General features: G+C 41.1%; 1 protein-coding gene across 1 annotated transcript; it reads right to left on the bottom strand.

The window, feature by feature from the left end:
* Positions 1–1,110: 1,110 nt before the first annotated feature.
* gnai1 (guanine nucleotide binding protein (G protein), alpha inhibiting activity polypeptide 1) lies at positions 1,111–16,028 on the bottom strand. The gene is made up of 9 exons (XM_080886020.1): positions 15,571–16,028; positions 9,616–9,658; positions 7,594–7,735; positions 7,118–7,275; positions 5,400–5,528; positions 3,999–4,128; positions 3,642–3,795; positions 2,812–3,033; positions 1,111–2,310 (listed from the first exon to the last, which is right to left on the bottom strand). The coding sequence occupies exons 1-8, from the start codon at positions 15,686–15,688 to the stop codon at positions 2,843–2,845; spliced, it is 1,065 nt and encodes a 354-aa protein (XP_080742146.1). The 5' UTR covers positions 15,689–16,028; the 3' UTR covers positions 1,111–2,310; positions 2,812–2,842.
* Positions 16,029–17,985: the final 1,957 nt, after the last annotated feature.

Genomic DNA, 17,985 nt, shown 5'->3' on the forward strand with positions numbered 1-17,985 from the left:
ACAAAATAAAACTAGTACCGGTACCGAAAAAAAGAAGATTTATTCATAACACACGTGAAAAGACCCAGGAAAACAGAGTTAAAGATAAAAACGATAACAAAATAACGCTGAAAACCGATAAAAACCCTGAAAACCATACATTTCACACCTGAGCCTCAACTCTCGCGGCCCGGTACCAAACGACTCACGGACTGGTACCGGTCCGAGGCCCGGGGGTTGGGGACCACTGTCTTAAAGCCATTTCTAAACAGCAAGTTCCAAGATGATCATTTCCAACAACTGCACAATAATACGAGTTATTTGGCTACAGACCACTTTTATTCCAGACCACTTTGCCAAGGTCTGAAATAAAACCCAAATGGTTCCCCTAAGATTAGAAGAAATTAGGATGTTCAGGAGTAACCCAGGAACCACCAAGGTTCAAACCTGCAATTCATTCCTGGAACACCAGGAATACATCACTGTCCACAATAAAGTTTTCGATCTTTATGGACTGAGTTTGCTGACTAAGGAAAAAGTCCCTGTTCCAAAACAGACACCCTAAAGCTTCAATGAAATTTGCCGCTGCACATATGGGTCAAGCCAAATGCCTTCAGGAGTAAACCTGAGGCTTTCAAACCCAAGTACCACCTGTCAAGCATGGTGGTGGTAGTATCATCCCAAACACAGATCCAAACTCTTTTTGGAATGGGAAGCATCTGAAATGACCTTCCTGAAGACCCAACAACCCTACTGAAAGAAAGCTCTGTGGCAAGAAACAAATCAATTTAAATTAACTCCACCAATTCTGCCAAGAGTGGTCAACATCCGGCCAAGTGTGTGGTTGAGTTGCAAATTGCTAAGGGACTAAATTTGAGCCTATATGTATACATTTGATTGTTTTTTTACAGTAATTAAAGATGTATGTTGTTTGATCATGTAAAAAGCCCCAACTTACCATGACGTTCGTGCCCATGAATGTATGTAACCTTTGGTAGACTAGAAAAAAAGATGTTTTTAAATCATTTTAGTAACCCTGTAAACTTTAGTCATCAGGGAAAAAAAAAAAAAAAAAAAAAGAAAAGCCCCCAGATGTCAAAGAAAGTCATTATATACGATACAGCAGCCACATTGTTTGTAAATGGTTTTTATTAGCAAAATAAGGGAGATGAGTCTACAAAGATTCTCCTTCCACGGAGAACATACATACACTGACAGTTGTGGCAGTTTCTTTATATGAACAGATCCAGGATGACATTTTACATCACTCTCTTGCCAAAGTATTGCTGATCTATGATAACAGACCAGGCTTCCTTGACCATCACAGTTTCCAGGATCCTCAAGCAGTGTCTCTACTCTCAAAAATCATCATTAGCCAGGATCCAAGAACAGCGCCTGAATTTTAAAACATTTCAGACCTCATCCTCACCTTCATAATCTATTCTGAGATTTAGTTTCTCTTCTCAACACCAAATTCTCCATAGCCCCCCCCCCCAAAAAAAATACATTAAAATATACAGTAAAATGTGCCTACTCTGGTCTTAGTACTTAAAACACTTAAGCATATTATAAGCTCAGTGCCTCAGCTAACCATTTTTTGAATGTTTGGGAAGAATGGATATTTTACAGATAGTTTAAAAACCAGGACCCCATATTTGTGGGGTAAATGTAACAATATAGATCGCAGTATTGTACTGTGTGATTGGCTGATGAGGCCTTCCATTGTCAGGGTGGGTGGGAATTAGGGGACCGTGGAGGCTACATGTTGGTCACAATGGAGACCCATGTACCTTATAAACTAGAGGTAAATCCTCCTGAAAGCTCAGTGGTGTGCACACAGAAGATAGCAGAGACACTAACATATGAAAACAGTTTACCTCTTAATGACTAGAACAATTCAGCAGGCAAAAGAACAAGCATTTGTACTACGACCGCAGTAAAAGGCATGCGAAGGCACAAGTACCAACAAACTGGACTCAAAGGTTGCACCCCTTTTCTTCCCTTTTGGTTGCGGGGAAGGGAGAAAAGAAGCATTTCCATCAACAGTGAAGTTTCATTTTCCAGAGACAGTGGCAGAAGGAACAGCAAAAAAAAAAAAAAGATCTTTCTCAAAAACAGAAAAACAAAAAAGATGAAAAGAATTTTGCAGTGACGCCTTTACAATGATACAAACATCCTACACAAATGTAACGCTAGTTCCAAAGGTTCCAAGACGAAAAACATAAATAAAGCTGTTAAAAGTGGCATATAGTACAGCACTGGTCCGTGACTGATTTTCCCCATTCTTCTCATCTTCCCCACTAAAGATGCACAATAAGCTGGCTCCACTGCCTGAGGACACAAGGGGAGAAATAAAGAAACATGAAAGACGAGTAGATGGAGGAGGGGTGGTGGTTTAAGGAGAGGCTTTGCAGACCTCGACCTTGCCGCTATCGTTTCACATGCATCTAAATTAAGCAGAAAATGAATTCAAGCCTTTGAAAATAAGACGGCACAAATTTGCACACATCATTGATTAAATGATGGATTATTTTCCTTCTTTATGCTTTGAATACTTATATTCTGGAAACAAAAACACACACACACACACACACACACACACACACACACACACACACACACACACACACACACACACACACACACACACACACACAAATATATATGTGTGTGTAAGTTTTTAATCATCATGGAAAGATGTAGATATTCAAATAAGGCTCCAGTGGTTTACTCAACTCCCACTCCATCCTGGTGAGCACATAAGCAGTTGTATTCCTTATATGTGCCCTCATCCATGACACACGTGTGCGCCACATGTGAGGGCTTACTTACCAATAATAATAATAAAAAAAGGTTGTCATCTTCAGAAGAGTCCACAGTCTTTCAGGTTGTTCTTGATAATGACGTCAGTAACAGCGTCAAAGACAAACTGCACGTTCTTGGTATCTGTGGCGCAGGTGAAGTGGGTGTAAATCTCCTTTGTGTCCTTCCTCTTGTTCAGGTCCTCAAACTGACACTGGATGTAGGCAGCTGCTTCCTCGTACGTGTTGGAGCCTGAGAAAGACGAGGAGGTGGAAGTGAAGTAGCCCGGGAAGTTACCATGTAAGGAAGGGACAGGGAAAGCGTAATTTTTGTACGGCGCTAGGAAATGAATAGCATGGCTGGGCTTTATCCTGCTAAGTGTGCTTCCTTTGTATGAAAAAAAGAAGAAGAAATAAATGGCTAAATTGTTATGCCAAATGCTGGTATGGCCCTACATCATGATCAGGACATCCCTAATGGCTATAATGCTTTGATAATCCACTAATTAGGATGCATTTGAATTATTGTGTATAAAAAGCAGAGATTGAAAAGAAAATTCGGCAGGTTTATGTAGACGAACATGCTGGGTTGAAGCAATAATTTGAGAAGGTTACTGGTGGTGGCCAACAAGTAGTCTGGCACATAGATGCTACACAAAAACAACATTTGGGTTAAGACTGATTACTGAGATTCAAAGATCGAGTGGTGGGCAGATTATCTCTTAGCTATAACTTTGTATTTAGCAGGAAAGTAAACAGTTTTAAAATCTGCCGTAAGACTTTGTTTTATAACAACACCAACTGAGGGTATCCTGAGCACAATGTGAATCGATGAAAAAGGCTTTTTACTGCCAGACTCACCAGCGTATTCTGGGTAGCAGATGGTAAGAGGGCTCTTCTTGATTTTCTCTTCAAACAGGTCCTTCTTATTGAGGAAGAGGATAATGGAGGTGTCTGTGAACCACTTGTTGTTGCAGATGCTGTCAAACAGCTTCATGCTCTCGTGCATTCGGTTCTGAGGAGAAAAAGGAAAGTGACGATGGGTCTTTGTGCTTCGCTCAGTGATCCACGAAGATGTCACGAGTGGAACCGATCCTTCGCTTCTACTTCTATGACCATTGTGATTATAATACGCAAAGACAAAGTTCCTGCTGTGTGTGAACATAGAGTGCCTGCTATTATGTCATGTTCCATGAGTCACACAGCTGAACCACTCACCATCTCTTCATCCTCAGCCAGCACCAAGTCATAATCACTGAGAGCCACGCAGAAGATGATGGCCGTCACACCCTCAAAGCAGTGGATCCACTTCTTCCTCTCAGACCGCTGACCTCCTACATCAAACATTCTGGGTTGAAGACAGGAGTGGGATCGTGTGAGCATGTTCCTCAGCATGACAGCTTACATTAGAGATAGTGCTTGTGAAATCCAGAGGTTTACAAAAAAAAAAATGACTACTATGGCGAGTAGTGATAAAAGTACAGAAAACAAATGACTTTGTGGTTATAAATGAAAGATGAACTTTAAAAACATTACTACAGAAAACACTGAGGCATACAACAAGTATAAACACAAAGAGAGATTGAGAATAACCAAGCCAGGCAACTCGTACTAGTTTCCTTTTCATGCAATATTACAGTGAATTACACATTCAACTTGCTAACTAAGCTAGCTTCATGAGACTAGTGTTATTTAACTCCACAGACATACCCTTATGGTAACATCTGGCTGACAAAACAAAACAAAAATAAAAAAACAAAAAGACAGCTAAAGCCAAAATGCCAAGCTTGAGCCAGATGTGATGGTGGCTACTTCCATCTTTCATATACAGGCTATCAGAAAAGCACTTTTCTGGTTTTACTTGAGAGGGCAATGTAGGTACTTCAATTCGTGAACAGGACTATGATTTTCAATTAAGGCTCATCACAGATATCACTTTATATCTACAGTTTTTTCCACATTTTTAAGAAAATCAATCTGAGCATACATTACGTGAGACACCTTTGTGCACCGATGTACAAAAACACACAGCTGTAGTGCAATAAGAAATATCAAGGGAACCATTCAAGGCCTCATTTAGCTTCTGTAATAGCTCCTACTGGTGTATAAAACTGCACAAGTCCCATCTGGAAATACTTTAGTTTTAAAGATGGAACAGGAGGCGGGCTTTTGAAAGGAAATTAAACCATACTTGGTGTTCAGATTAAATTGGAAGCAAATTCAACCAGATGAGTACCTAAACTAAATAAATACTTTGTTCTTGAGAAAACCTGTAAACTCCCGCATTACATAAAGCAATATCTACTTTGGCTTTTGTAAGTGAAGTGTGCTTTTATGGAGCTAATTACAGCGATGTGACGCTGAATTGGCTAAAAACATTCCTGGTATCATGACATCACCAAACCTCCTGCGCTCACTTCCTGTCTGTGTACATTAAAAGAGGGTGACAACTGAGTCATCGCTGATGTGCGCAACACCTTCGCAGACTGTGTCACAACTTACAGCTGTGAATGCATAAAGGGAATTTCTTTTGGAGTGAATGAGTCAGTAACAGGAAGGAAAACTAATTAAGACATCTTGTAAAACACTCTGAGCCAGTTGTTACAACAAAATTCTCACTTGAAGTGCAGGTCCTTAAATGTGAAGTGCGTCTCAACAATGCCCGTGGTTTTCACTCGGGTCCTCAGGACATCCTGCTGAGTTGGGATGTAGGTGGCCTGGGATATCCTGTCCAAATCGTTCAAGTAGCTGAGAGAAGGACATAAAGAAAAGGACATGAGGAGGGGAGGGTTGGAGAAAATGGATCAAGGTCACCTGTCTCTGCTCCCAGTGCAGGGAGGTGAAAACCAGGTTAGATTCTATATTCTGGTCGTAAAACTAGTCATTTTATGTACACATTTCAATACAGCCCTGTTTTACACATTTGAATTCAGTTTTTCAGTAGAGACAAAACAACAACAACAAAAAAAGAGGAAGCTAGTGACAGTATAGAGCATTTGCCATTGTGTCTAAATTTAACAGTGGTTTTGTGGTTAGAGCTGTTGCCTCACAGCAAACAGGACCTTGGTTTTAATCTAAGTCCTGCTCTTTATTAGTGGGGAGTGTACATTGTTTTCGCTGGTTGCGGGGTTCCCTTCTATGTGCTTTGATCCCTCCTACAGTCCTAACAACTTGCAGCTGAATTGGAAACTCCCTACGTGTGAGTGCGATTGTCTCTGTGCATTAGCCCTGTAATAAACCAGCCATCTGTCCAGGGTGCTGTCCCACATTTTGTCAAATAAAGTACCTGCTGGGATAGACTCTCATTACCTTGTATGGGAATAGCTGTGTACTGAAAATAGAAGGGTGGAATTCTATTTATTCTTTATCACTTCGAGTAGGTTTTTGCTTTCTCGACAAAATTCTTGGACATCAGTGCAAACAAAAACAACATTCTCTGCCGACTGTAGTGCTGCAACACATGTATGAAGATAGAACATTTTGCAAACAGAGTAGAAATATTTTTAATCTTTTAAAATATGCAATACCGTTAAGTATATTAGACAAACTAAACACACTTTGGATGCATTACGTTTTAAGTTGATACCTCAAGGTTACTGGTGATAATTTAAAAGGAAGGAGGGGGGATTAGTAACCTGTAGTTGTTAGCAGAAGCAAAGTAATCTCAATTTCATGCAGACAAGCCTGCTGTTTGTCCTGCAGGATATTATGTGGAGTGAAAAAAAAATAATTCAGAAAAGCCCCTGGACAGCAGGATAAGCGGAACTAATTAGAAAATGGACAACTGCTGCAATATAACTGCTGATGTTTGCTCTATAGAAGCAAAACAAGGTAGATGGCTTTCCAACCCTGAAAAATAATAAAAGGAAAAAAAAAAAAAAGCTGCCTTGTGATAGAATTTGTTGAAGTGCCAGGGGCAATATATGCTAGGTTCCAACTAGTAAAGACATGTTCAGCTACAGAAATTTCTTTTTTTTTTTTACTGAGTTTTTAAAATCTTTAAGCATGTGCTAAATGTTCCTGTGCTGAAGGAGAAGGTCAAAGATTAAATAGTCTTTGCAGCCATCGCTCTTCAGGCACGGTAGAGGAAAGTAAATATTGACAGATTAAAAGTCCAGACACATCAGCCATACAAGTAGCTCTCTGAGTATGGTTGAAGGTTGGGGCAGCGTGTGTCTGGCTTCTGTGTTTACAGTGGAAACGCGCTCATTTTGGGCTCCTGGTCATCGGACGTGAAAGACTTTGTCATCGCCCGTCTTTTCTGCCGATGACTCACGGCTGTGGTGAACCCGGCGATTATTAACGTGGTTGCTTATGTGTTGGACTGCGTGACTCACTATGCTGCCGAGTCGTTGAGCTGATATTCGCGGGAGCGGCTGAAGCAGGCTTGAACACCTCCGTCCTTCCAGAGTCGCTTGATGACACCGGCCAGCTCAGCTGTCATGAAGCCTTCCTCTGCTGAGCCCGCCAGCACAAACAGTTGCCGTGCATCATCCTGAGAGAGGAGTCGGGGTGGTGTCAATATCATAAATCAGCCATCTCAGTCATTACACCACCATTGTGATTCACATGAGCTATCAAGCTAAAACACCAGTCACATTTTAAATACATCGCAGGGAAAGCTACAAATTAAAAGACCCAAATAAATGACCCTACTATTTTTATAATGTTATGTTGAAGGGCGTGTAAGCAGACTATTGTTCCTATTGACAGTGATCACTTAATGTAACTACCTGCTTGTTTCCCCAACACCACAAATTTACTTTGGGTTTCTACTCTAAACAGACCAAATTACAATCTTCTCTCTACTCACAGCTCTTGCTGGGTCACCGAAGTCGATCTTGAGGCGCCCCATGGCTCTGATGATGGCGATTATGGACTGGATAGTGTTGCTGTAGACCACAGCCTTGTACTGCTTGCATTCCTCTTCTGAGTAGCCTGCCTCATGGATGATCCTGTAGAGAAAGGGGGGGGGGGGGGGGGGGGGGGGGGGGGGGGGGTACTGGTTAGCAGTGGGCCTAACCAATTCTTCCTGCTGAATGATGTACAATTTTTTTTAATCATTTTTAGAAATCCTTCTTCCTCTTTAGCTCAAATTTAGTATCACTTAGAAAAAAAAAAATCCCCATCTGCACAAATACTGCCTGGCCACAGTGGCCCTGAACTCTTTGCTCCTCATTTCTGGCTGCAGGAATTATTATCCAGGGAAAAGAAGCTTTTATTCACCCTCTTATAGTTGCACTCAGTGTTGGTTACTAGACAAAAGCATCAGCTGAATTCATGCTACGTAAAAATAATATCTTGAAGTTCTTTCAGTTTATTTCGCACAAAAATTCTGAATAGAGCTTTGGTTTTGCTGCTCAGAAGGAAAGGCTTTATGCCATACTTCTGGCAGTCTGCAAAGCCACCTAAAAGCCCCAAACCAACAATGCGTCAGTCAGTCTTTCGGCAAATTCCATCTTCCTTACACCATCGCTGGCTTTCAGCCCTGAGTCCATCTTTTGCTCCTGAAGATGGGAGCTCTTTTAATGTTGGTTAACTTAAAGTGCCCATTTTCACTGAAACACGTCACCCACTGGAATCAGGTGGCTCCAGTGTTTTGGTCTGTTTTTGAAGTGCTTAAAAACATGATAGTGCAGATGTAAGCCACAAGCAGAAAGATTAATCTGCCTTTTATTTTCTTAAATATCATTTTATTATTATCATCATTTTGTCTATAAAATAATAGAAAATCGTTAAAAATGATAATAGTCATTTCCTAAAGCATTTTTTTGGTTTTGCAGATTAACCCACCAAACCCTCACAAATTGGAGCTGAACCTCAAACAAAACCCAGAGAAGAATGGTGGTTGCTGAACCATGAAAAATACAAACCAATGGTATTACAGCATTGACGTCTAAGCACAGAAAAGGTTCATAACATCCTTAACTGCGTGATGGTGGTCACATCTACTCATTATAGTTTAGATATTATATTCTGACTGTATCGTTAGCATGATCTTTGTTAAAGAGTGCAGGTCGGGGGAGACAGAGACGCCGATCACATTGGGACTGACTGAAACTGACGCTGGCTTCAAAATAACTGCCTGGTTGCATTACAAAGAATGCTTCAGTGGCAAGACTTGCTCCTAGAAGGCTTTAATTTAACTAATCAAATGACTAAAGAGCCTTCAGCCAGTTATTTGAACTGTTCCAGCTTTACTTATCAGATGATGATAAGATGATGTAATTATTCATTTTGTCTTTTAACTGAATTTCTTTAGACCAGCTACAAACACACAATTCAGCTCTATTAACACTACACTAAACATAATGTAAACACTTTCCTTAAATCACTGTTTAAATCTGTCTGGGGACTGAATGATGATCTCTTGCTTGTCAATAACAAATAAAGTAATATTACAGTAGGACAGGTGCTGTAAAAAAAAACAAAAAAAAACAAAACAAAAAACCCAAAAAAACTGTACAAATATATTGTGCTTCTGAGATGTGGATGGCTGGTGATTGACGATGCAGCCATAAACATTTATCAAAAATGCATTTCATATGCAGGACATTCGCACGCACGCACGCACTGATGTATGCTGCTGTGTTGTTTCCATGACCATTATGCATGACACCTGTTTGTACTGCAACTTGCAGGGCGTATTACCACCCATAGAGACTATGATGGGTGTTTGACACTGTTTAGCTGAGGAAAATGAATACTCTTCCAGTGTGTAATCTAGTGTGGTGTCAGTTGTGCATCTCATCAGAGAAGCCAGTGGAAGAAGAAAAAATAGAAGCGAGAATGGAGTTCATTTTGCTCGTTCAGTACAGGAGAGAAATGTACTCACTTCATCTGCTTGACAATTGTGCTTTTCCCTGATTCGCCAGCACCTGGAAAAGACAAACATAAATAAATAAATACAAAAGTGGACTTTACTTGAATATATCTGAAACCAACCCTTATATTAACCAGCCCACGAAAGTCTATGCCTTTACACGAGGATTCAGTGCGACCAAACAGCATGACGGGAAACCGTGAAAACGCAATCTGATACACGATCACGTCAACCAAAGGACAACTCCTAAACAACACTGTGATTGTATGAGTGCGCTTTGAGGTCTGTGCATGACTTTAGCGTTTAGGTTAAAGATTCTCTCTCAGCTCCGGGCAGTTACAGCCTCTAATACCCTGATTCTTAAATCCCCAAAAATGGGACTGAATCTGTTGCACTGTAAGCTGAATGCTCGCCTGGGATTTCTATCAGCATTTTGTTCACTTGGTATGAAGGCCGTGGGCGCATAACTAATGATAAGGAATTATTGACAGCAGCAGTGAGGTGCCTTTTCAGGATGGCAAGACACTAGGCGCTGACCACTAATCAGATTGACGTCAGTTTCCTTGATTGATGAGACAATACTAGTGGTGGAGTAGCGGGTGCTCATGAAGAGAATGCAACCGTCGGCATGGCTTTTGTGGATCTCGAAAACCTCACAGTGTCACGATGACTCCTCTCGTTATTTCTGAGCCACAGTCACCTGAAGAGACCATGTGGCTCTGTGTGGGTCACATGTGGGTTTTGACTGCAAGTCCACTACCTATAACACATCCTTCTGCTCCCTTTCCTCTACCACACCAGTCCAGTGGGTGCGCCCTTTTACTGATATTTCTCTTTCACTGATAAAAGCCCATATGCGATATCTTTACAAACCACATTCATTAGACTTGCGTGTTCTAATGGGTATTACCATAAACTACATCAGAACTGCTAATGCACAATCAATGTCCTCATATTACATATATATAGTGAAGCAATTGGCCACTTCTTGTTGACGTAACACTCCTCTGCCAGTAGGGAAGGTGTTCCTAACCACTAAAGCGTGGCCATTCCCCCAAGTAAACACCCACAGCTCCTCTCTGTCAGCCCTAGAAACAGAATAAGAGGAAGTGGAATCATATCATGAAATCTACCACTATCTTTTACCTCGTGATGGAGTCAGCAGGGACAACATGGTGTGCTCTTGCATAATAAATCACCCACTTAATCTAGTTCCACTTTCTTTGTGATTGCAAAAACAAAACGACGAAGAAGAAGAAGAAGCAGAAGAAGAAGAAAAAAGGGACATATTGCATTTTTTAGTGCCACTTCTTGTCCAGCCTGCCTGTATATACACATATACATATACATATACATATACATATACATATACACATATATACACACACACACACACACACACACACACACACACACACACACTTACTGCAGTATACACAGCTTGTGACTGCATTCCTGCGAACTTTCCTTCAGTAACAGCTGCATGCTGGCAGAGCACTGGCACTTCACCTTCAGTATAATTGGACGAAATTCACCTGAGGACACATTATTTTAATTACGTGTCACCACTCGGGTGCTGGAGCGCCCCTGAGGGGGTTGACGGTGCAGTGGCAGCTCCCCGTGCTCCGAGGCCAAAACACTCGGCTGTGTGAAGCCCTGCAGGACTTGCGCACAGACGGTGCAACCGCTGTTGCCTGAGCATGGCTTGCTGGTGAGCTGGCACAGTTGCACCCCTCGGCCTGCCCAAGACCCATTTTGACAATGTCGCTGGGAGTACTTTCCTACAGAAAGGTTGCACTAAGCATGAAATAGTTCAGAGCTGAGAAGAATCAGTTAATTAAAATCAGCAATTACTGATCATTCGGGATTAAGAATGACCATATTTCGGTACCCTTTTAGAGGGATTCCTTCATATTCAAGACGACAAATTATCAGTGACTCTTGAGCGAACTGTTGCTTAAATTCAGTGCAAATCACGAGAAGAACTTTCTTTATTATTACACCAAAGAAAGTTTAAAAAAGACATCTATGAAACATAAGCCACGTGTTTATACAAGTGAATTGACCCTGGTGTCTCAACAGCGACATAATCAGGGTGTGGCTTTCGTCAAAGTCTCACTATTTGAGGAACATAGAGAGAAAGTCGAACCGACTCGCTCTCTCCTTCACTCACACACACAGACCTTTAAGGGTTACTTTAGAACCACGGGCCTGACCTATCGCTCTTCATGCAGAGTCATGTTACACGCCCACAGCTTTGATACACCCACCCTAAAACAGCTAGAGTCAGAACCACTGGAGCAGCTGGTTTCTGTTTCTAGTGGTTCAAACTATTTTAGGAAAATTCGAGCAAACCCTTGCAGTGAAAATTGTGGTTTTCTTCCCCCCCTCTCTACTTCTTCCACTGAGAACAGAGCCGTTTCTATCTACTGACCGCAAACACATCTTCCCTCCTGGACCCTAGTTGGTCCTTTCCTCAAGTAGGGAGATGGGGAGGATATTTTAGAAGAATGTGATTAAAACGGCTGCCGTGGCCGGGCTGTCTCATTTATAGATTAACCATATGTTGCTGATAAATGTTGTGGAGAATGAGTAATGCGATACATGCAAACCAAAATTGCAGTTAGTAAAAATTCTCTTCATTCGTGCTGGCTTTGGGCTCGGATCGATGGCATGAAGATAAATTTGTGTGGGTCATGGGGTTTAAGCAGTTCAGGGGCTCAAGGAGAGCTTATGAAGTTTGGCACAATGTGCTAAACACATTAGTGATGCCACATTAGCAGCAGGAGCCCAACACCACGGAACCCTTCCCTCTTTTAGTTTTCCACTCTTATTCAGCTGCACGCATGCTTCTTCCTCTTTTACATTCTCCCAGTCTCCTATAGTCATTTTCTCTTTATGATTTAATGTTCCTCTCACTCACTATCCAATTCCTCTTTTCCGCCCCCCTCCCCTCCTTCTCCCCCTTTCGGGGATTTAAGTATGAGTCACTTGTGAAGGATTCCAGGAGCCTCGGAGAGGTGCTACCCGCCGCGGGAAACGACCACGCTAAATCACAGAGATCGATCTGCCAAAAAAGAAAAATCGACAACTAAAAGATTGCTTACCACACGCACGCTGGCACAGACTGACCCATTCGATGTCTAATGTGCTTACAGCAATAAAAGAGTTATTTAACTACTTTGTCATCTCTGTTTACTGTGAGATGGGGGCCATCTTCAAGCCATCTTGCAAAACTGGTTTTATAATTAGTAAAAGAACAAAAATACGGGGGGAAAAAATGAAAGAGAGACCGATGACACGAGTCAGAAAAAGCCCGAGGTTTATTAATAAAATCTTCCCACAGTTGCGCGACAGCTATAGAACGAGTAATTAGGCTGAGGAGATTGTAATCTATTTTAGCATGTCGATATGAATAGTAGGATAATTGGGTCCTGGAGATGATGGAAATAAAATGAGAGCCATATTAAGACTAGAGCTAAATGAAAAATATGTTTCGCAGAAAAGACCACATTTCCTCACTCTGCGAGAGACACCTGAGCCTGCCAGCTGGTTTGGACTTGACGCCCTACAAAGATTCAAATCATTTTTTTCATGCAAATTGAGTTTTGCTTTTTTACGTCAAGGCAATTATTCTTTGCTGCTGACAGGGAGAGACCATGAGCCTGTAATTAACATTTAGGACAGCGCTTGAAAACCAGGTGGTCATCACACCAAATTGTGGCCAAACTGTGGCCACCTGTTGTATACAAATATCTCGACACCGGGTTGAGGTCACCACCACAAGCTGCACAAAAGATTTAATGTTCTTTGAGTGCATCCAGAGGTATACAACAGCATCCCTGAATACACTGTTGACAGGGTGTGTTTAGAGAAAAGTATACTCATGAGTGGCTTGCAAATCACCAGCCTCAAGTCTACTCAGTGACTGTTTTTCTGCAAAGTAAACAATTCAAAAGCCCGACTCGGGTCCCCGTGCTTCACCGCACCGCAGCTTTTTTCATTTTTAATGCTCTCGTCATTAGCACTGTTCTCGTCTTACAGGTCCTCTTTTTCTTTTCTCCTGGCATCTCAAACTCTGTGTGTGTGTGTGTCACTTCAGGCAGGAACCTGAAGAGGCCGAGCGGGTTACCTGGCTACCACACTGAATGGATCAAACACAGATGACAGGCGATGGAGCCAAAGCAGCCACGAGTGGCGCCACGCGACCTATTCTATCAGAAACTGAGAAGTGCAAAAGTAGTGCCACATGTTTTTGTGTATGATACATGTTTAAAAAAATTAAAAAAAAAACTAAACTAAAACTAATATTCTTCCCTACAGCGACATAGCAGAAACTTGACCTTACTTGCTTGCTTTTACTCAGCAAGCCCCATCTGGCCTCCAAACACCGAAGGAATGCAACTGATCTGTAATGGGAAAATATGCACCTACTTGTACAAACAAAACCATACCCTAGTAAAAGCCAATTGTGTCCCATCAAGTTTTACACACACACACACACACACACACACACACACACACACACACACACACACACACACACACACACAGTTATCTTCATTCAAAAATTAAAAGTAATGGTAGAAAATCTGCTTCTGAATTGTGTGTGCCTTCTGTTAGGTATTTGCCTGCTACTGGCATTTCCCTCAGACTTTGTGTCCTGCTAACCCACATACCACATGTGTGCATGTCAACACTTCCCAAAGTGAGCCACCTAAAAAGGGTTGATGGAAAAGTTTTTCACCTGTGGTCTTTGTTTACAAGCAAAACAGTGCTTCCCCACATCTCAGCAACACTTTTAATCTACACACACGTCTAGCTACTAAATGGAAACCGTTCACATAATGGTACACGCAGGGTTGTCAGATGGAGCTAGGAAATGACAAAACACATGAAATAAACGCAACAAATCATAATTATGAAGTGTAATAGTTATCAGTGGGTGTGCTGTGCCATTTAAATTACATCTCTGAGGTCAGTGGCAATTTAACACAGCAACAGCATATACTAGGTGGATTCGGGTACACAAATGAAGATCAATCAAAAATGATCACTGCAAAGAAGTGGCATGAGGCCACTATATCTACATCAGCATCTAACTTCATACAACTTCGGTTGTAAGTTGATCGGTTACAGCTTTGTTTAAATGAGTTCTGCTAATGTTTATGTGGCTTCTCCTAACTGAATCAGCCTTTATTCTGGCCTCTTGATTACTGTAATTTTCTGCATTTGTTGCACAAGCTGTGTGCCTATTGCTTGCAACACGCCTGCTTACGTCTTCAGATGAGAACAAGGAAACAGTGTTATAAAATAGGAAACAATAGGAATTTAACCTATAACGTCCTGAAACGAATTAAGTAAAAACAAAAAACAAAAAAAAAAACAAAAACAAAAAAAAAAAACAGTTTTCAGTCACTCTGACTCAGGCCTGGGCCCCTAATGAGCCAAAGGCCTATTTTCACTGCACTGAACCGGACCAGACGAGAGGAAATGTGCCATTGTTGAAAGGATTTAGTCAATAAATTCTCCACGGAGACGGGCTGAAAGAATTAACGCCAACAGCTGGCAAAACAAAGAAAGAAAAATCTGCCATGCATGTGTAACCAAACTACAAAACTAACCCCTTAAAAAGCCAAATAAACGCAAAATGACATATCACTGGTATTTCGGCCACACTGGTGTCGTTTTTCCTTTTAAAAGGACAGGTTGTGTTACAAGTGAGAAGATTGGACGCTTAACTGTAGCTAGCAAGGAGGAGGGGTGTAAGCTAGCGATGCGGAAACTCAGCAACACTTCACAACTAATGTAATCTAACACAACCCCAACACTGACCATTAACCAGGGTGGTTAACGTGGGTTTCACAGCAGGGTGTGTTCCCAACCGTATCCTTTGAACTAGCAGTTCTGCGGGCGAACACACAGCGAAGTTCGTTCACCGCCCCCCTCCACCCCAATCTTCCTTACCGAGCAGCAGAAGCTTGACCTCCCTGGCTGCCTTCTCCCCGTCGTCCCGCAGATTTCTGTCGATCATTTTACTGCGCTCCACCGCAGCCTTGTCCTCGGTACTCAGTGTGCATCCCATCCTCGACTGTGTCCTTTAGACCCAGCTGGTGTCAAAGAATGTCTAAAATATCATATATACCCACATTAATTGGTTAATGCTGCCTTCACCCCGTACACACGCCCTTTTTTTTAAATGACTGGCAATCGAGCTCTTCAGGGGGAAAGGGAAAGCGATTCGACTTTTCTTAAAAAAAAAAACAAACAGCAACAACTCAGTTTTTCTTCACCCGACTGAAATGTCCTCAGGTTGAAATCCGAGGGAAAGCTATTTCGACAGCGAAACAATTCCTTGCTGATGTCTCTCCCACCCGTTCGCCTCCATTCGTTGCAGCGCTTAGTACTGTGTGTGCAGTTGCGGGTGGTGCGCGCTGTACTGTGTTCCGAAAGCAGCAACGGAATCAACACTTCCGGCTTAATTTTCCACAATAAAAGAAACACCTTTAAACTGCATACAAAATCCCTTAAAATAAGCTTTATGCTATACTTTTACATATTCCGTGCATCGAAAATCAATCATTATATATTTTTACAAGATTTTCTTTCTTTTAATCATTTCATTATTATTTTCTTTTAGCAAGAATAAATGTCAAGCGATTCGTATGAAACTTTTATTTTGAAGGCAATCACCGTCAACTGGAAATGTGATCAATTGAAAAGCATTCCCATAGCACACCCATAGCTTACAACTGCTTGCCCAAATAATTTTATTTTTTTTCTAACTTAAAACTATTATTTTGATTAACAGTATACAACATTTTTATTTCACCATATGTGAAAAATATATATTTTTTTAAATAACCATGACATGTTTACAGTACTATGCAGTGTTTCACTTTAGTTCAATATTTCACCACATCTGCTTAGACTTATTGCAACTGGTTAGGCTACATAACAAGCATGTATTGCTCCCATGGGAACTACACCTCTTACCATAGCAGTCCCATCCCCCACCCATTCACAGCCGGTCACAACCATTGTTTGTGGCTTAAATAATTTAGCCTGGCAGACAAAGTCTGAGCATTCAAAGTAAGCAATGCACTTTTGTGCACACATTCCTGCGGAGCAAACGTCATTTCGTTGCCTTTCTGTACAACTTTTATTTACAAATGTGACTTTTTACGAGTACATGCAAATATACAACACTGACCTTTCTATTTTAGTCCTGTTTAATGTGGAGATTGGTTATGCAGCTCATCTCCTGCATACAGTTTGCTAGTAGATTTTAGGTTGTACACCCTAAGCAGTACTACCACTAGTACTACTAAAAGCTGATATAATTTTATACAAGAAAACAAAGTTATATGGATGTAATGAAAGAGGACAGAAGACTGGTGTGACAGAGGGGGTGCTGGGGATAGGGTGAGATGGAGGCAGATGATCCACTTTTGTGACCCCTAAAGGGAGAATTTGAAAGAAAAAGACTTAAAAAAAAAAGTAACCTATAAAATACTGTATGGCTGTGGTGCATTCATATTCTTCGAAAACATGATGACTAGACATAGTGAAGATATATACCTCAGTTTTTAAAAAAGAAGAAGTTATAAAATACTTTCCCGGGTTTTACTTGCAGCCATAAGCACTGTATCTATTTTTTTTCTCTTCGTTTAACAAATCCTGTAACTTTCTGTGCTTAAAATAGCTGAAAATGTTCCAAAACTACTTGAAATTATCATCAAAATATGAAGAAAGTACAACTTTGAACACATTTACTGTAAAGCATTACCAGTTTGTACCACGGGATGGTGCAACAAGTCAATGTAATGTGTGTCTAACCAGCCAAATGAAAAAAAAGCATTGTTAATTAACACCGGTGTACCCCACCTCATGTCACCTTATGAGACTAGGGAACCCGTCCCAACAGACACACCCAGTCCTGAACTGCCCTGAAGAAGATGATGGATAAATGGATGGACTTTTAAAATGTTTGACTGTTCCAGATTAAAAAAACAAACAAACAAACAAATTTGCTTGTAGGTGTAAGGTGACCAAACATAAGTCAAGGAGCTAGAACAGAATTAATATTTAACATATTTAACAGCAGTACCATAGTGCTAGAAAAGTTACATTCTGTTTTGAAAGTCGCTTCTGTTTAATTGAAGAAGGTGACAGAAAAACATCCTAGACTCTTCAGAGAGATGAAGTAAGCCAATCTTACGGAATATATTTAATGCCCTTCTTTTTAAACATTGCTTACTGTTTTGTTGTGCTGCTCTTCACAAGACTCAAACCCCCGTGGGAGCACTACATGGCTTTTAAATCAATAAAGCCCTTATAAAGGTGTACATTTTTAAGAAATACAGACCAATTTTGTGTGCA

Source organism: Rhamphochromis sp. 'chilingali' (assembly GCF_963969265.1).
Source record: "Rhamphochromis sp. 'chilingali' genome assembly, chromosome: 7".
NCBI lineage: Eukaryota > Metazoa > Chordata > Actinopteri > Cichliformes > Cichlidae > Rhamphochromis > Rhamphochromis sp. 'chilingali'.